This window comes from Cynocephalus volans, chromosome 9 (assembly GCF_027409185.1).
Source record: "Cynocephalus volans isolate mCynVol1 chromosome 9, mCynVol1.pri, whole genome shotgun sequence".
Classification (NCBI taxonomy): Eukaryota; Metazoa; Chordata; class Mammalia; order Dermoptera; family Cynocephalidae; genus Cynocephalus; species Cynocephalus volans.
Window position 1 is genome coordinate 6077165 of NC_084468.1, and position 15822 is coordinate 6092986.

At 47.7% G+C, this 15822-nt stretch overlaps 1 protein-coding gene across 1 annotated transcript in view; it reads left to right on the forward strand.

The window, feature by feature from the left end:
- Positions 1-15822, forward strand: part of CRMP1 (collapsin response mediator protein 1) — a 71183-nt gene that overhangs the window by 9228 nt on the left and 46133 nt on the right. The window contains exon 2 of the mRNA XM_063107915.1: positions 11860-11948. Within this exon, the coding sequence (XP_062963985.1) occupies positions 11860-11948 (89 nt within the window). The remainder of the gene's footprint in view (positions 1-11859; positions 11949-15822) is intronic.

Genomic DNA, 15822 nt, shown 5'->3' on the forward strand with positions numbered 1-15822 from the left:
AGTGACAAAGGGTACACTCATGAAACAACTTAAGAATGGCTAAAGGGTAAATTATGGAATGGAGCATAGATGTTAGAGGAATTCAGAGAATAGAGCACTCAACATTGGTAGAGGCAATAGGAAGAGGCTACTTGGGGTTTGTAGGATGGCCTGAGCTAGGTGTTGAAGGATTTGGTTGGTGGAGAGAAGGGAAGGGCATGCACGGAAGGTGGAACAGCGTGGACAAGATCTGGGCTGCGGAACAAATGGTCAAAAGAGAGTGGGGAGTTCTGCACAATCAAATCAGAGGGTGAGAAACTTGAAATAAATTTGAATGGGTGGGGGTATGGGGGGGCTGATTCTGCAAGATTTTGGAAGTCAGTCAGAAAACATCCAAGTGATGGAAATGACACGTAGGTTCTAGGTGTGGCTCAGATACTGATGGATTCTTTGATCTTGGGCAATTCACTTCATCTTCTGGGGCCTTCGATTCTTTTTCTTTACAGTGAAAGAGTTAAAACAGATAATTCAGTTCCAAGCTATGGGACACTCTGACTTTCAATGACATACCTGTATTTCTTGCTCATTCTACTTGAGATCTGGAGGTTGGCTGTAGCTTTGCCCCTGGCTGCTGGCCTATTCCATGCATCTCCTCACTTTCAGACCCAGGTGAAGGAGCAGAGACTGGCAGCAACCTAAAATCACTTAAGGAACTTCTGCTCAAATATGGCATATCATTTCTCATCTGCTTATAGTCCACTGGCGAGAAAAAGTCATGTGATTAAGCTCTAACTCAATGGGGAGAATCCCAAAGTTAGTCTTTCTGGAGGAGATATGATGATTAAATGTGAAAGTTCTGGCCCATAAGAGACACTAACAAATACCTGTTGAAGCTGATGCTGAGGTGGTCAGGAAGCATAGGTGGTGAAAGGGAAGAAAAGGTCCAGCATCAGTTCTTAAGTTGAATTGGAAATGGGAACAAGCACCAAACTGAGATGTCTCAATGGGTGATTAGAAATGCAGATTGGATTGGGGGTGAAAGGCAAAAGGGCCAGCAATAGAGACGAGGGACCCAGGTAAGAGAGGCACTGATAGGGGATAGGAAAGTGCAAGATATTCCAGAAACCAGTGACTCTCAGCCCAGTGCTGTGAGCACAGGGGTGTACTGAAAAAATCCTCTGATAAATTTTGATCAGCATTTAAAGTTTGTTTGCTACAACCAAGTCTACAAATCGTTCTAGCAGCACCTATCAGTACTCAGAGCCCTGAGTACTCACAAGCACAGAGGTGTTGAGTAGAATGTGCTATGAGTAAAAGAAAGCTCATGCTATGGAAAGGGAACATCAGAGAACTTTGCCCTATGAGCATATAAGAGAACATGGTCAGGGCAGTGGACAGCGCCATGGTCCTGAAGAGTTAGCAGGTGCAATTAGGGGCCTTTAAAGGCCCAGTTAGACACAGTCACACTGCGGTAGGGAAGGCAGAATAATGATTGCTGACTTATCTGGTGTTTTTTTTTTTTTTTTTTTAAGGTCTTTAAGTCCTTCGAGAATGCTGCAAAATTTTAAACTGTTTGAAAGTATGTTCTGGACACAGAAAGGTTTAGAACCTTTCCCATAGAGAGATGTAATTACCAAATCATAACTTTGCTTTATGAAAAGACAATTCTAAATTGTTGGTGATTTGGGAAATGGAGTGGGATCTGGGATGCCTCATAAAGGAACTGATCTAGAAATCAGGTAAAAGAGGAAGGTGAAGTCTGTGAACATAAGAGGTTGCAGCTTTCTTGGGCTTGTGCCCCAGGAATCTAGAACATTCTCCTTGACCAGGCTCAGCCCCTTTGGCCCTCTGCCTTTGTGTCAACTATGCCAATTCCCTATGGAGCATCCTTCCTCTGGGGCTAGAAATTGTGAGCATTCCCATTTCAGTACCTTTTGTTTGTCACTTGTACATCTGCTCCACTTGACCATGAACACTTGGAGAACTGGGACAGCGTCAATTCTCAGCATCTGCTCAGGAGCGCTCTTGCCTGCTGATGGCTCATAGCAGGATCTCCGTGCTGTGTGGGTGAATGAATGAAACCCAGATCTCAAACTGTGCTTTTTTCTGAATGAAGTTTTAACCACAACTACATTTGGCCTTCCTCAACAAATGCCCTATCTATGGATTTAGCATTTAGGTAGTTACCATCCAGAATGTGGTTTTCTTGGAGACAAAGGGTTTCTGTTGAAATTACTTTCTGTAAGGGAAGAAGCAGAGACAAGGAAACAGAGAACTGGGTCAGGACATTGGTGCAGATATAGCTAGTATTTTCCTCCTACAGGCAGCCTGAAGGCATTGACCACTCCTGGGGTCATGACAGAGGTGTGTTATTTCTAAATCAGATGTTCAACCCATCATGGAATGTTTCCTGAATGTCTACCAGGCTTAACAGGACCTGTGATCAGGCTGTTGTAACTGCAGTTGACATGGAAACCAATCTGAGCTCACAGAAAAGCCCTGCAATCTGTGGGGACCACCTGATTCATGAAGGAGGAAAAGTCACCCTGCCCGTACCCACATGAGGGGAGGACAAAAGTGTGCTAATTAGATTCAGTCTCATACTGGTTGCCACTTCCTAGGTTGCTTTCCTGGAGAGTGTGGCAAAGGGTCACCGGCTGTCAGGCTGTCCCCTGAGGCAGAATCAAAGACACATGGGCTGGTTTTCTGTGAATAAATATGAGCATGCAGATGGATGGGATGGCAGCGCTTGCTGCTGCAAAGAGGCTGGATGGGGGGCAGGGGAAGGGGGAAGGGAGAGGCTCCAGTTATTAAAGCTAGGAACTGAGTCAGGGAAGTATGAATGAAGTATTGGAGCTATAAAACCCCTCTCACAGCCATTCCTGTAGCTCCAGCACAGAGCCTCAGCAGTATATCAATTCACTTTGAGGTAGTAATGCTACATAACATACACCCCCTACACTCAGTGGCTTACAACAACAAATATTTATTGCATTGGGGTCTGTGAGTGGCAGAGGCTTAGCAAGGCTCAGCTAGATTTGTCTCCAGGCTTCTGTTTGGGCCAGGAATGCTTCTCGTATTATCTCATTCTGGGGATGCCATTCCTTGGGTCATGTGGTTTACAAGGCAAAGGGAGGACTGGGACCACATGTCAAGAGAGAGAGCTGGAACCCACCCGCCTCTTAAAGCTTTTGCTCCCACTGGTGCATTCGTGGCCTCTCTCATTCTCTTGTTCAGGGTGAGTCACTTGGGCACACGCACAGTCAGTGGGACAGGGGGCTTCGCTGCGCCCACCTTGGAGCATATGGCAAGAGTCAGGAGGGCAGGAAGAACTGCGAGTGAATAACACAACCTGCCACGCAGAGTCTACATTGAAATTATCTGGGGATATTTAATACAGGCGTGTGTCACATAAAGATGTTTCAGTCAACAACAGGCCACATATACGGCAGTGGTCCCATGAGGTTATAATGGCTATACCATAGAGCCTGGGAGTGTAGCGGGCTATCCACCTAGGTTTGTGTAAGTGCACTCTAATGATGTTCGCACAACGGCAAAACTGCCTAGCAACGCATTTCTCAGAGTGTATCCCCATTGTTAAGCGATGCATGACTGTACATAATATAAATTCCTGGCCCGTAATCTAGATCTGGTAAATGAAAATCTTGACTAAAGCACCTGGATTGGAATTTTTAGCAGGCAATCCCAGTGCATTTTGAGGATTAGCCAGGCCATGGTGTCATGCTGTGAGTTGTGTGTATGGGAGTGGGGTGTGCCTACCTACCCTATTGAATTTTTGAGTTGTGAATGTGACCCTCAATATCACTGGCTTGTGGGATTAATAATTTTCAGAACTCGCCTTGACAGTTCCTTTGTCTCAAGAGAAAGCAGTTCCACCTGCATCCAATGCTTGGACGAGCAGGTTTCTACCAAAATTGGGCTTCTCTGATCTTTTTCAGTCTCACTTCCAAGATTCCCTCTGGAGAAAGGGTTTCTTTATCTTCCAAAAGAGACTGGTCATTTAGAAACCCTGAGCTTTCCTCATCTTCCCACTGTCGAATCAGAATCTGCATGACCTCTGAAGTCCCCTGTTTTCACTCACCATGCACTGATCCCGGATTCCAGTCATTGCATTAGTGGAGCATCACAGGGCAGGGGACTTGGGGGTCGAATGAGCGCCCTGCAACTTCCTCAGGGGGGAGAATTAAAGTCGAATGGATGATACGCAGACCTAAAAGTACTTGAAATCAGAAACATCCATTGTGAAATATTAAGTCATATTTACTTTGGTTCTGTGGGGATGTAAAGATTAACAACTTGCCATTAGGCTGAGAAAGAAAAGCAGTGAGAAGCCACAAGGCTGGATGAGGTGCCAGGGAGAGGGGTCTTCAGCATCCCAGGGTCTGGAGAAGCCGCACTGTCCCAGTGCCCAGTGGCAGTTCAGGACCAGGGACAGCACACAATCTCACCTATTCCTTACCTATTACAGGGAACCCGAAACTTTCAGAACACCGTGCCGTGTCAGTTTATTATACTGTTTAACTTGCTGGAATGTTCCCCGTCTTCCCATTTTTCCAGCTTCATAAACTTCTACCCATATTTCAGAGCTCATCTCAAATGTCCCCTCCTTAATATATGGTCACTGTCTTTCTCTGTCTCTGTAAATACAGCTTTGGTTCTCTGCTATTATCTAGATAGCCAAGGTTGCTAAACTGGTGATTGTTGGTTTGACAAGACCAGCCCCTCTTGTATTTTTTCCGAGGACCTCCAGACCCTAATGGATTTTCTGTATCTTCTGGCAGCTGCATTTGTGGTGGGGATGATGGATCGTATTCCCACCATGCAGAGGGAGAACAGAACCCAGGGAGGTTTAATGCTTTGCTCGGGGATAGACGGTGATGCAAATAATTCACTGGGGTCAAGAACCTCTTCTCCTTGCCAATGCTGATCTTATTTGTATATTTTCCTGCCGTATGGAGATGAATGCCTGAAGCTTTAAAGGCTTACTTTTGTAAGCAGAGCTCAACATAACACTTAATATTTGTGCAAAGGACAAAAGTGTCCTGCCAGCATCAGCCCTCTCCTCCCCATTGGTGCTGACTGGGAGATAATAGCAGGTTTGGAGCAGAAGCACTCCTCCTTGCCTGGCTGCTCCTCTGCCTCACAAGACATTTGGTGGTAGAAACACGATCGCTGCCCAGCGCCAGGGTTGAGGTGGACCACTCGTGAGGAGGCTTTTCAGCACCATCTGTATTGTACAGGCTTTGCACTTAGCGAGTTCTGTTCCCAGCCAGTGGGGTTAGGCTTTCAGGGAATATTAAATGCAGAAGAGAGATTTGTTATCTGTCAGTTTGCTCTTTTCTCCCTTTCTGCTTGTTTCTCTCTTGCTTTTTTCCTTTCCTCTTCTTCCATCTTTCCTTCCCCCTTAATCATTCTCTTCCTATGTCCCCCTTCCTTTCTCTCCTTTTCTCTCCTTCTCACTTCCTGTCTTCCAACTTTCTCTTTCTTCTTCCCCCCTCTTCCCTTGCCTCCTGTCTGTCACCCCGCTTCTCCTCCTGCTCAGCTAACACTTGCTGAATACTGTGGGAGGCCCCTGGCTAGCTCTGGGGACACAGAGATGAATACACAGGGATCTCCCAGCTGCGAAGGACGTCCAGCTCTGTGGGCAATGGGTGCATGAACAGTGACCATGAGGCATGATGAGTTTTGAGGGAAAGGGCAGTGCTTTTTATTGGCAGTGAGGACATAGAGGCATCCCAAAATCTCCAGTGGGGGGGTCAACTACTGCCAGAAAAACTCACTTCCCCTTGATTTACTACCAGATAGAGAGTTTTGTATTTTGCCTTTTCTCCTAACATTTTGTTTTCTGGCACTGTTTTGTTCTTAAAACTTCCTAGAAAAATTTTGGGTAGCTGAGTGACACCCCGTTCGTGGCGTGAGTATACCACTGTCGCTGATCTGGACCACATCTTTGTGTGTTATTCCTTGATCTTGTTTGGCATGTTTTCCTGAGGACAAATTTCCAGCACTAAATTTCTGGGTCAAAGGACATGAACAATTTTAAGGCCCTTGATACATGCTGCAAACTTGGCCACCACTTACTCTTACTGGGAGATCCCAGCTTTGAGAAGAATATGTGAATGGTCAGTTACACAGCTTCCACTTCTGCCACGTGTTCATGTGATGTCTTCGTTCAGGACATTTTACATTTGAGTTGTTTCTTGTTGAAAACCCTTCCATTACTGTCACATCAGAGTGCAGACTCCAATTGACTCAGGCATTAGAGTCCCCAGGACCTGGCACCTGCCTTCCTCCCCAGGTTCCCCACTCTGAGGTTATAGTTGAGCTGAAGGAAACCACTTTCAGAAGCCCAAGCATGCCAGGCTCCTCCCGGCCTCTGTGCCTTTCCCCATGGGATTCTCTCTCTCTGGAATCTCTTTTCTCCTTTGCCATGTGGTGAATTCCTACTTGCTCTTCAAACTCAGAACAGGCATTTTCCCCTTGGAAGGGTTGACGTGGAAGCCTCCTGTGTGCTCCTGTGGTCCTGTACACTTCCCCGGTCATGGCTTTCCCACGCTGGGGTGTGAAGGCCTGGTGATGACTCAGTCTTCCCCCCTGGCCAGAGAACCCCTTAAGGGGAGGAGCTATTTCTTTTAGCTGCATACACCCCTTCCTTAAACAATGACTTGTTGAGTGTAGTTTCTGCCACAGAGAGTGGCAGAGAATAAACAATGCATACCTCTGCCGAGGCGCACATCTACCCAGCCTGTGCTAAGCACCTTACTCACACAACCCATTGCAGTCTCCCAACAGCCCTAGGAGGCAGAGACAGTTATCCCCATTTTACAGATGAGGAAACTGAGGCTCGAAGAAGTTAAGTCACATGGACAATAAGTGGAGTGAGGATTGCAACCTGCATCTGTCTGACTGTGTATGAAGTAGTAATTTTTATTTTATTTTATTTTTTTTCGTTGAAGCGTAATTGATTACACATATTTTGGAGGTACAGTGTTGACTGTTGTTATTTGCGTACAATATGTGGTGATCAAATCATTGTTATTAGCATATTCATTATTGCAAATTATAATTATTCTTTGTGCCCCTTACCCAATTTCTCCCTAACACCCTGTCCCCCACTTTCCCACCTCTAGTAACCATTGATTTCATTGATTTGTTCTCTCCTTCTGAAAGTTCAGTGTGTTATTTTGGTCTCTCTCTCTCTCTCTCTCTCTCTTTTAGTACGCACTTATGAGTGAGGACATGCAGTGTTTCTCTTTCTGTGTCTGGCTTATCTCACTTAACATAATTTTCTCCAAGCTCATCCACGTTGCTGTCAATGGCAGAATTTCATTCTTTTTTATGGCTGAGTAGTATTCCATTGTGTATATATACCACATTTTCCTTATCCATTCATCCAGTGATGGACATTTAGGTTGGTTCCAACTCTTGGCTACTGCAAATAGAGCTGCCATAAACATGGGAGTGCAGGTCTCCCTTCAACATGGTGATTTCCATTCCTTTGAGTATATCCCCAGCAGTGGGATTGCTGGATCATATGGCAGTTCTATCTGTAGTTGTTTGAAGAATCTCCATACTGTTTTCCATACTGGCTGCACTTATTTACAGTCCCACCAACAGTGCAGGAGGGATCCCCTTTCTCCACATCCTCACCAGCATTTGTTATTCTCTGTCTTTTAGATAATTAAAGTAGCAATTTTTCTACAGAGCTTGCCGTTGCTCGCATCTGCTGTTGACTCCTCATGGTATTCCTTTGAGAGGCAGTGGATAGAACCAATATTATTATTATTTTTTAAGTGTGTGAGTTTTATGCCATTAAATGTAAAAATTTACATATGTATATAATAAAATTCACTCTTTTGGGTGTACAGTTCTGAGTTTTTACATTCACATTTCATGCACAAAAAAGGGATCCTTAGACTGGGAGTCCTTTGATCACAGACCTCAGGGTGTTTCTAAATTCCATCTGCTTATGGGGTGTCGTGGATTCTAGAGAAGGAGAATGTCTAAAAATGTGACAAAAGTGTGGTTTGGTGGCCCGGACATTGGACAGGAAGTTGGGAAACTTGGGTCTAACCTGCCCCCTTGTTCCCTTGTTAGTTGTGGGAACTTGGAGGTTGCATCCATCTGAGGTCAGATCAGACCTAACATTCCATATGAACTGTTCAGTGCAAAACATAACAAAGCACATTTCCTAAGGTATCTCCTATGGAAAGATTTTCCATGCCACAAAGGATCTGAGTTTGGAGAAGATGTGAATTCAGTTCCCCTCTTCAATATTCACATTATACATCAGCAGAGGAAAGGGTCCAAGAAATTCTGTCATTAAGACTGTCTTTGCTTCTGTTTAAACCAGAATTTTCTAAACTCACTACACCAGGGAACCCCTTTCCAGGACAACACCTGCTAAGGTCCCTCTCAGCTAGAATTCTGAAGAACATGGCTCTGAAAAGCTGATTGAAAGGCAAAGGAACTAATTTTAAGAAAGAAAATGGGATGTCACATCAGCTCTTTTCTTACTATGAGCTAAGTTTTTCAGAAATATACTGGCACCTGCAGGAAGCCAAGAGCTTGCACCCCTTGCAGCCCCTGCACACGGTATCCGGTGGTGTTGGGGAGGGTATGGATTTGAGTTCAAGCTCGATTGTCTTATTCTAGGAAAAGCAGAGCAGGGTGAGGCTGATCTTCTGACACACCGTGCATTAAAATACCACCTTTCAGGCTGAGTCTGAAAAGCCCACTATTAATGTGACAAGGCAGACAGATGCCTGCGGGAGGCCGTGCTCAGAAGCTGTGCTCCTGCTGCCGATGACTCACATTTTCCTGCTTTCTGGTGCCAGGGGGACCTGTACTCCAGCTTGTCTGTGCTTTCTGGATATCCAAGCCCAGGCTTCCTCTTTCCCTTGGTCCTGGAATATCCTCCAGAAGATCTGGCGAGTCTCCTCCCTGCTGATGCACAAATCATGGCTGGCTTTGATTTTAGAAATAAAAATAGGTTGTTGGACCTGGGAGCAATTTATCTTGAAGGCCCTTCCTCCAGAGGCCCTCCTGCTGGGGAACAGAATGTGCTGTTTCACATCTCTTCCTTGGCTCAGGCTGTGATGCCTTTCCTTTCCATCCTCACCCATACCCCTTTCAAGAATCAGTTCAGTCATCCATCCGTCCATCCATCCACCCACCCACCCACCCATCCTCCCATCCATTCACTCATCCACCCACCTGTCCATCCACCCATCCATCCATCCATCCATCCATCCATCACCCATCCATTCATTCATCTGCCCATCTGTCCATCCATCCATCCAAGGTGTTAGAAATGCAGCAGTATCCAAGCTGCATTCACGCCAGGCTGTGTCCAGGTGTTGGAGATGCAGTGGTGAAGAAAATGAATTCCCTGCCCCCATGGAGCTAACAGTCTAATAAGGACACCTGCAGGGTGAACTCCAGGTGGTGGCACTCACATCAATGCATATGCACTTGGCCTCCTGTGGACTTGTGTCTTGCACTCCAGTGGGGTAACACAGAAACTCTGATTCCAGTGGGTGAGCCACATTTTAGACAGGCTTGTAAATGTATAGTATGTCAGATATACTATGATAACTACTATGAAACAAAGTGGTAAGGGGTGTAGGGGTTGGCTGGTGGTGGCAGTATAGGGCGTTCCAAACAGGGTGGTCAAGGGGAGGGCTCTCAGATAAGTGGCACTAAGCAGAGCCCTGAGGGAAGTGAGAGTGTGAATTTTGCCAAGATGGTGGGATTCCAGATTAACTGGTGTCTCGCTGGCCCTGGCTTTCACTCTTAGGGAAATACAATACACCAGGATTTTGGTCAGCCAACTGCATGATCTGTTTCTGTTCAGAAAGTGCCCTGATCCCTCAGTTTGGGTTAAACTCTGCTTCCCTGGGCTTGCAGGGCATCCTCTGCCAACTTCTCATGGCAGATGCTAAGGGACCACCCCGAGTGCATTCTGTCCAGTTCCTCAGGGGATTCTGGTGGGATTAAGCCCCCATTGCCACAGTTTGAGCCAGATCATTGTGCAGCCTTGGTTGGATGTCCATGCCTACCTCCTGTCCCTGCTTCCTCACTGCAGTTCCTGGAGTCACCTCCCAGATACATGACATGCCTCCCAGCACTTGCATCAGGCTCTGCTTTCAAGGGCACCGTCTGAGACTCTCCAGCAGGAGTAGCTGCCCTGAATTGTCACTGTCTGGTTACTGTCCCCCTCCCGCAGCCAGGATGGGGCTTAAAGGCAGATACTGGGTTTTCTTTGTCACCACTTCTCTGGCTTGGAGGTAATACAACAGTGACTAAGCACATGGGAAAAGCTCTCAGCCTCCAAGAAATGCAAATCAACAATATTAATGATAAGCAAGGGTGCTCAGTGTTCTGATGAATGGCAAATTGGGGCAGTACTTTTGGGAAGGAGTTTGGTCATCTTTATCAAGGGCCGTAAGTAAAGTTTAGGCTGTTTGACCCAGTTGTTAAGCTTCTGAGAATTTTGTCTACCAAATCATCCAAACAAAGGAAGAAGCTTTGTGTGCAAAGATGTTCATTGCAGCAATATATATCACTGTGAAAAATTGAAAATCACTTAATTATCCAATAATGGGAAAATAACTCGACAACGTATTATGTATCCATCAGATGGAATACCTTGTAGCCGTTTAAACATTATGGTCATAAAGAATGTGTAATAACTTGGGACATACTTATGGTGAAATGCAGAAAGGACAGAATTACATTTTTTGGTCCTAGAATTTGCTGCCTCTGGATCTCGCACATCATTCTCTGCCCAATATTCAATGTTTGCCTTCTCTTCAGCCCTTTGTCTGGTCCAGATTATCTTGACTTATTTTCTAGGTCTCAGCTCGCCTTGCCTGACCCTGCAGGTAAGGTTGGCAGCCTGTCTACCTTGCTCCCATGGTTGGCACCCCACTCTTCCCCTGCTGATCCCCCACACACCCCCGTGACTTGTTAAACATCATCTCTTCATCTGTCAGCCACATGAGAGCAGATTCCAGCTCTGTTGCTGGTTCCCTCTGGTGCCTCAGGGCCTGACCTGGGCTTGGGGCCGAGATAATCAGCCAAGACCTATCAGTGCATGAATGTGTGCACTGTGATCACAACTACAGAAAACAGGGAAGAAAGGGAGAAAAACATCAGAATGTCAACTGGAAGTCATGCTGGGGGAGTGGGTCCTTTGAAAGGTCTTTTTCACTGTCTTTACAAATGTCTCTAAGTTGATCATTGTCATATTCAATAATGCCTTGAGAAATTCCTGTTCTACGAGTGACCCAGTTTATTCAACATGTAATGCATGACATTAAAAATGGAGGAGGGGCCAGTACAGATTTCAACAGACTGCAGAGAACTGTGGGCTTGGTGCACTGCGGGGGCTTGGAGTGGATCCCGACTCAAACAACCACTGTAAAAAGATAGTTTTGACACAATCAAGTAAAATTGAACATGGTCTGACTTTTGACTGATGTGGAGGAATTAATGTTAATTGGGTTAGTGAGGAAGATGGATCGTGGTTATGCTTATTTAAAAAGTCTGTAGCAGCGATATGTACTCAATTATTTACAGGTGCAATGATACAGTGTTTGGGATTTGTCTTAAAATACTTCACCAAAATCAAAACAAAGTGTTTGGGCGGGGGCAGGTGCCAGGAAATAAGTGAAATGCGAATGGCGCAGGATTGGATGGGGAAATACTGAAGCAAACTGGGTGATGGATCGGAGGGTTTTTTAAAATGCCATTTCTTTACTTTTGAAACCATTTGGGAATTTTTATATTAAAAGTTAAAAAAACAATCTCCTGGTTTTTCCCCAGTGATGCTTAATACTTTGCTTTGCTTTTCAGAGTGACCGACTCCTTATCAAGGGTGGACGGATCATCAATGACGACCAGTCCTTCTATGCCGACGTCTACTTGGAAGATGGACTTATAAAGTGGGTTGGCCAAAACAGACCTTTCAAGAAACCCTTCTCCCTAGGCTGCCTGGCCTTGGGAGGAACAGAAGGCTGGTGTTCTGCCCAGAAAGACTGGGCTGTGTTCCCGTACTCGAGGGGTAGAGACCTCGCAGAGTGTGGGAGGTTCCGACTGCAGGTGGCGCAGGGACTAGCGTTTACTGAGTGCCTGTGCCCGCAGGTGCAGCCGGGCTGGAAAGTGCAGGCACTGAGCCCTGTTCTACTGTCTCAGAGGCGGTGGGCCCACGGGGTGACATAGCTGGCCCCGCATTGTAGGGCGAACCAGGGGAAGACGCGACTCCACCCTGGAACTTCTGCCTGATGGCAAAGCTCTTTCTCCTGCCTGCCCGCAGTGTCTGGAATTGGGATGAGGGGGCCAGGGGAGAAAGGAGGAATGCTTGGCTTCCAAACAGAGCCTTGGCACTTAAAGAGAAGACATGCATGTGTCGGGATTGGAGTTTCCCTTTCCTTTGTCCCCATTGGCTCCCTCTTCGGCCCTGCTTACTACAACTCGAGTGTCTGGGTCTGCTTGGGCTGCCCTAGCAAAATGCTGTAGGCGGGGTGGTTTAGACAGCAGAACTGTATGTCTCACAGTCCCGGAGGCTGGAAGTCCTGCACCAAGCTGCGGTCAGGGTTGGATTCTCCAGAGGCCTCTCTCCCTGGCCTGCAGATGGCCACGTTCTCGCCGTGTGCTCACCAGGCCTTCTCTCTGTGCACAGGCATCCCCGGTGTCCACCTCTTCTTAAAGGACACCAGACCTATTGGATTAGGGCCCCACCCTTGTGACCTCGTTTAACCTTAATTACCTCTTAAAGGCCCTGTCTCCAAATACAGTCACATGGCAGTGGGGGTGGGGCGGGGTTCAGTGTGAATTTGGACGGGGACCTGATTCAGTGCATGACACCAGACTCTGGTTTCTCTGTGGCCTCCCACATTTTACTGTCAAGGGGTGGAGAGGTGCAGGTCTTTTCTCTGATGCGAGGAAGGCCCTGGATTCACTGGCTGCTCAGCTGCTGCCTGTGAATCTGGAAGAGCGGAGGAGCCTGGGCGGTCGGCACAGGAAGGGAAGGCAAAGGGACATCTGCGTGAGGCGAAGGTCAAACAGGGACAGCCCTGCTGACAAGACCATCCTGGGGACCACTCAGGCCTTAATGAGGAGAAGGATGATGGCAGGAGAAAGCAATGGTTTATGGGGGTCTGTCAGAAGAGACCACATATGCAAAGCACCCAGTGAAGCTAGAGGCTTAGGACAGTGGAGCCCCCCTGCCTCCTGTCTGCCCCCTCCAGCCCCAGAATGACCATCTCAGGGCCAGCTCAGGCCTCCCCTCCTCTGGCTTTGTCCCCTCTCCCTTCCTTGTTCGCTCTTCCAGCCACAGTGAAAACTTGCCAGGCTGCTCTGACCTTGGAGCCTGGCACCCGTAAATCCTCTGCCTGGAGTGCCTGCTGCTCCCCGGCCTCTGCCTCCCTCCCCCCACAAGCTCCTCTGGGCCCAGCTTATGTGATTCCTCCTCCAGGAATCCCTCCTCTGTCCCTCTGCCATGGGCCACTGCCGGCCACCATCTTCCGCACCCTGTGTCCACTTCCTGACCGGGGACCTTACCTTGTTGCCTCCCCACTCGGGCTGGCACACAGCAGCACCCAGGAGTGTGGATTGAGGAGACGTGTGTACAGACGGGTCCCAAGCCATCAAGTGGTGGTTCTAGTGCAGTCTGGAACCAGAGCAGGGATAAAGAGAGATTGAGAACAGCTCTGGGGAATGCCCTTTGTGTGTGGCCTCTGGGGTTCTCAGGACTTAGGGTAAAATGACACTGAGAAGGATTTCAGGGGGCACTCCTCCCACGGCCACCTGCTGCTCGAACTGGCCACTTCTACCCTGTCCTTCTGGGCCAAGGTCCTTACAGAGCTTTGCAATCCCAGGATGTATACAGATGGGGCAAGTGGTCTTCGGTTGAGCTGCAAGTATTCAGTGCTTTCTGTAGGTATGAATACCTGGAGTCTTAAGTCTCTGGCTAACCAGGCTGGTCGGGAAGTGCACAGTCTCTCCCGGTTCAGCATGAAGCAGCTCCTTTGTTCAGAATCCTTCTTCCTTGAGTCCCATCGCTGAAAAGCTAGTGGAGCTCGGCCTCCCTTTCCCACTTGTTAGGCACAGTGAGTGACCACAACTGAGCATCTTGCAGGGTCCACATAGTCATCTTGAGCACGAGTCCTACTGGCTGAGACGTGCGGGTGTGCAAGAGTTGGGCAGGGCCACCTGCGTGCAGAGGCTCAGTTCTTTCCTTCACTTTGATAAAACCTCAAGCACCCTTCTATTTTGTGGCCATTTGCCAAGTTTTCCTAAAAGCTATTCGACGGTCTGATTCATTGAATTATGATTCATTGAATTATGATTCACTGAGGTTTTCACCCATTTCGCCGAGCGTTGGTGAATGGAATGCTCTGGTGGTGGGGGGAGGGGTGTCTGTCTACTTCCCTGAGCTGAGCTTCCTTCCTCCCTCGCACTCGCTATTGCGCACCGAGCATCCAGGCTTCCTCCGAAGTCATCGGGGTTACGGTGCAGGCATTTAGTTCAATACCAGTTCGGGGAGAATCTGCTCCTATGTAAGGGAAGCAGGGAGGCAGTCAAGCCTGGTGGGCACAGCCCTGATACTAGAACTGGGGAGACCTGGCCTTGAATCCATGCCCACCACTGACTCGCTGTGTGACCCTGGACAAGTCACCACACCTCTCTGCATTCTGTTGTCCTCTTTTGCAAACTGGGAATACCTCCGACCTCACAGGGTTGTTGGAGGGAGATCAGAGAGTGTTTGTAAAGGGAGGCTGATATCGTGCCTGATGAGAATGGCCCTAACAAGAGTACTTGGTGGCCTCCCCAGCATGGCAACTGAGTCACAGACTCGAATCACACTGGGCTGTGATTCCACCGACACCCACGTGAGGGTCTTCAGCCAGTGCCTGTTCCACCTGGACTGTGCCTGTGCCTTTGCACGGGGCTAGTGTTTAGAATGTTACCCAGTCTTCCCTAACAATTAGTTGTGAGCATTAAATGAGATGATCCATGAGGTGCTCAGAGGAGTCTGTTCTTCAGTCAATGTTCAGCAGAGGTTCGCTGCTTTTCTTACAGGGGTCGGGGTGCCTCCCTTACCCTTTCCCTTCAGCCCCTGACATAAGCCCATGTGCTTGGAGATGGCAGAAGGATTGGGCAAAACAGGATTTCTGTAAAATCAAGTTGGAAATTACAGAGGTGGGGGGACTGGTGATTAGAGGTAGTGGTAGCAGCAGGTACAGGTGGTGGTGGTGGCAGCAGATGCTGCATTTATGTGACTTGGAAAATTAATAGGCTGCCTAATTGTTCACAACAATTGGATTTTTTAAAAAATTAAAATTGCTCACAGTCAGATCTAGTGGTGTCAGCCAGGCATTGACCTGGGAAGCTGCTGAGTCCCTGTCCTGGTTCTGGCTGAGCCTCTTCCTCTGGGTGCATGGACATAGCTCCTGACTCTGTTTCCAACAAATAAAACACAGATCATCAAATAAGTCACCCCTGTAGACCACGGGGGGCCAGCCTGCTCATTTCTCAGCTCTTCTCCCTCCTTCCCCATTTGGAATCTTCCCTCCTTCTGTAGGGAGTGTCCAGGTACCTGTTGTACTGGGGAATGTAATGGGCACACTAGGTGCAATGCTCCTGCCCCACTGTGATTCCTTCACAGCAGGTTTTAAAGTGTTGTTAGCTTTATTGTGGATACCCAGGGAGTGAAAGTAGCTCCCCTGAGCCAGTGCTCCTGAATGTTTGGCTGAAGCGAGAGTCCAGGTTCCTGCCTGTACTAGTGTGCTGGGGCTGCCGTAACAAGTGCCACAG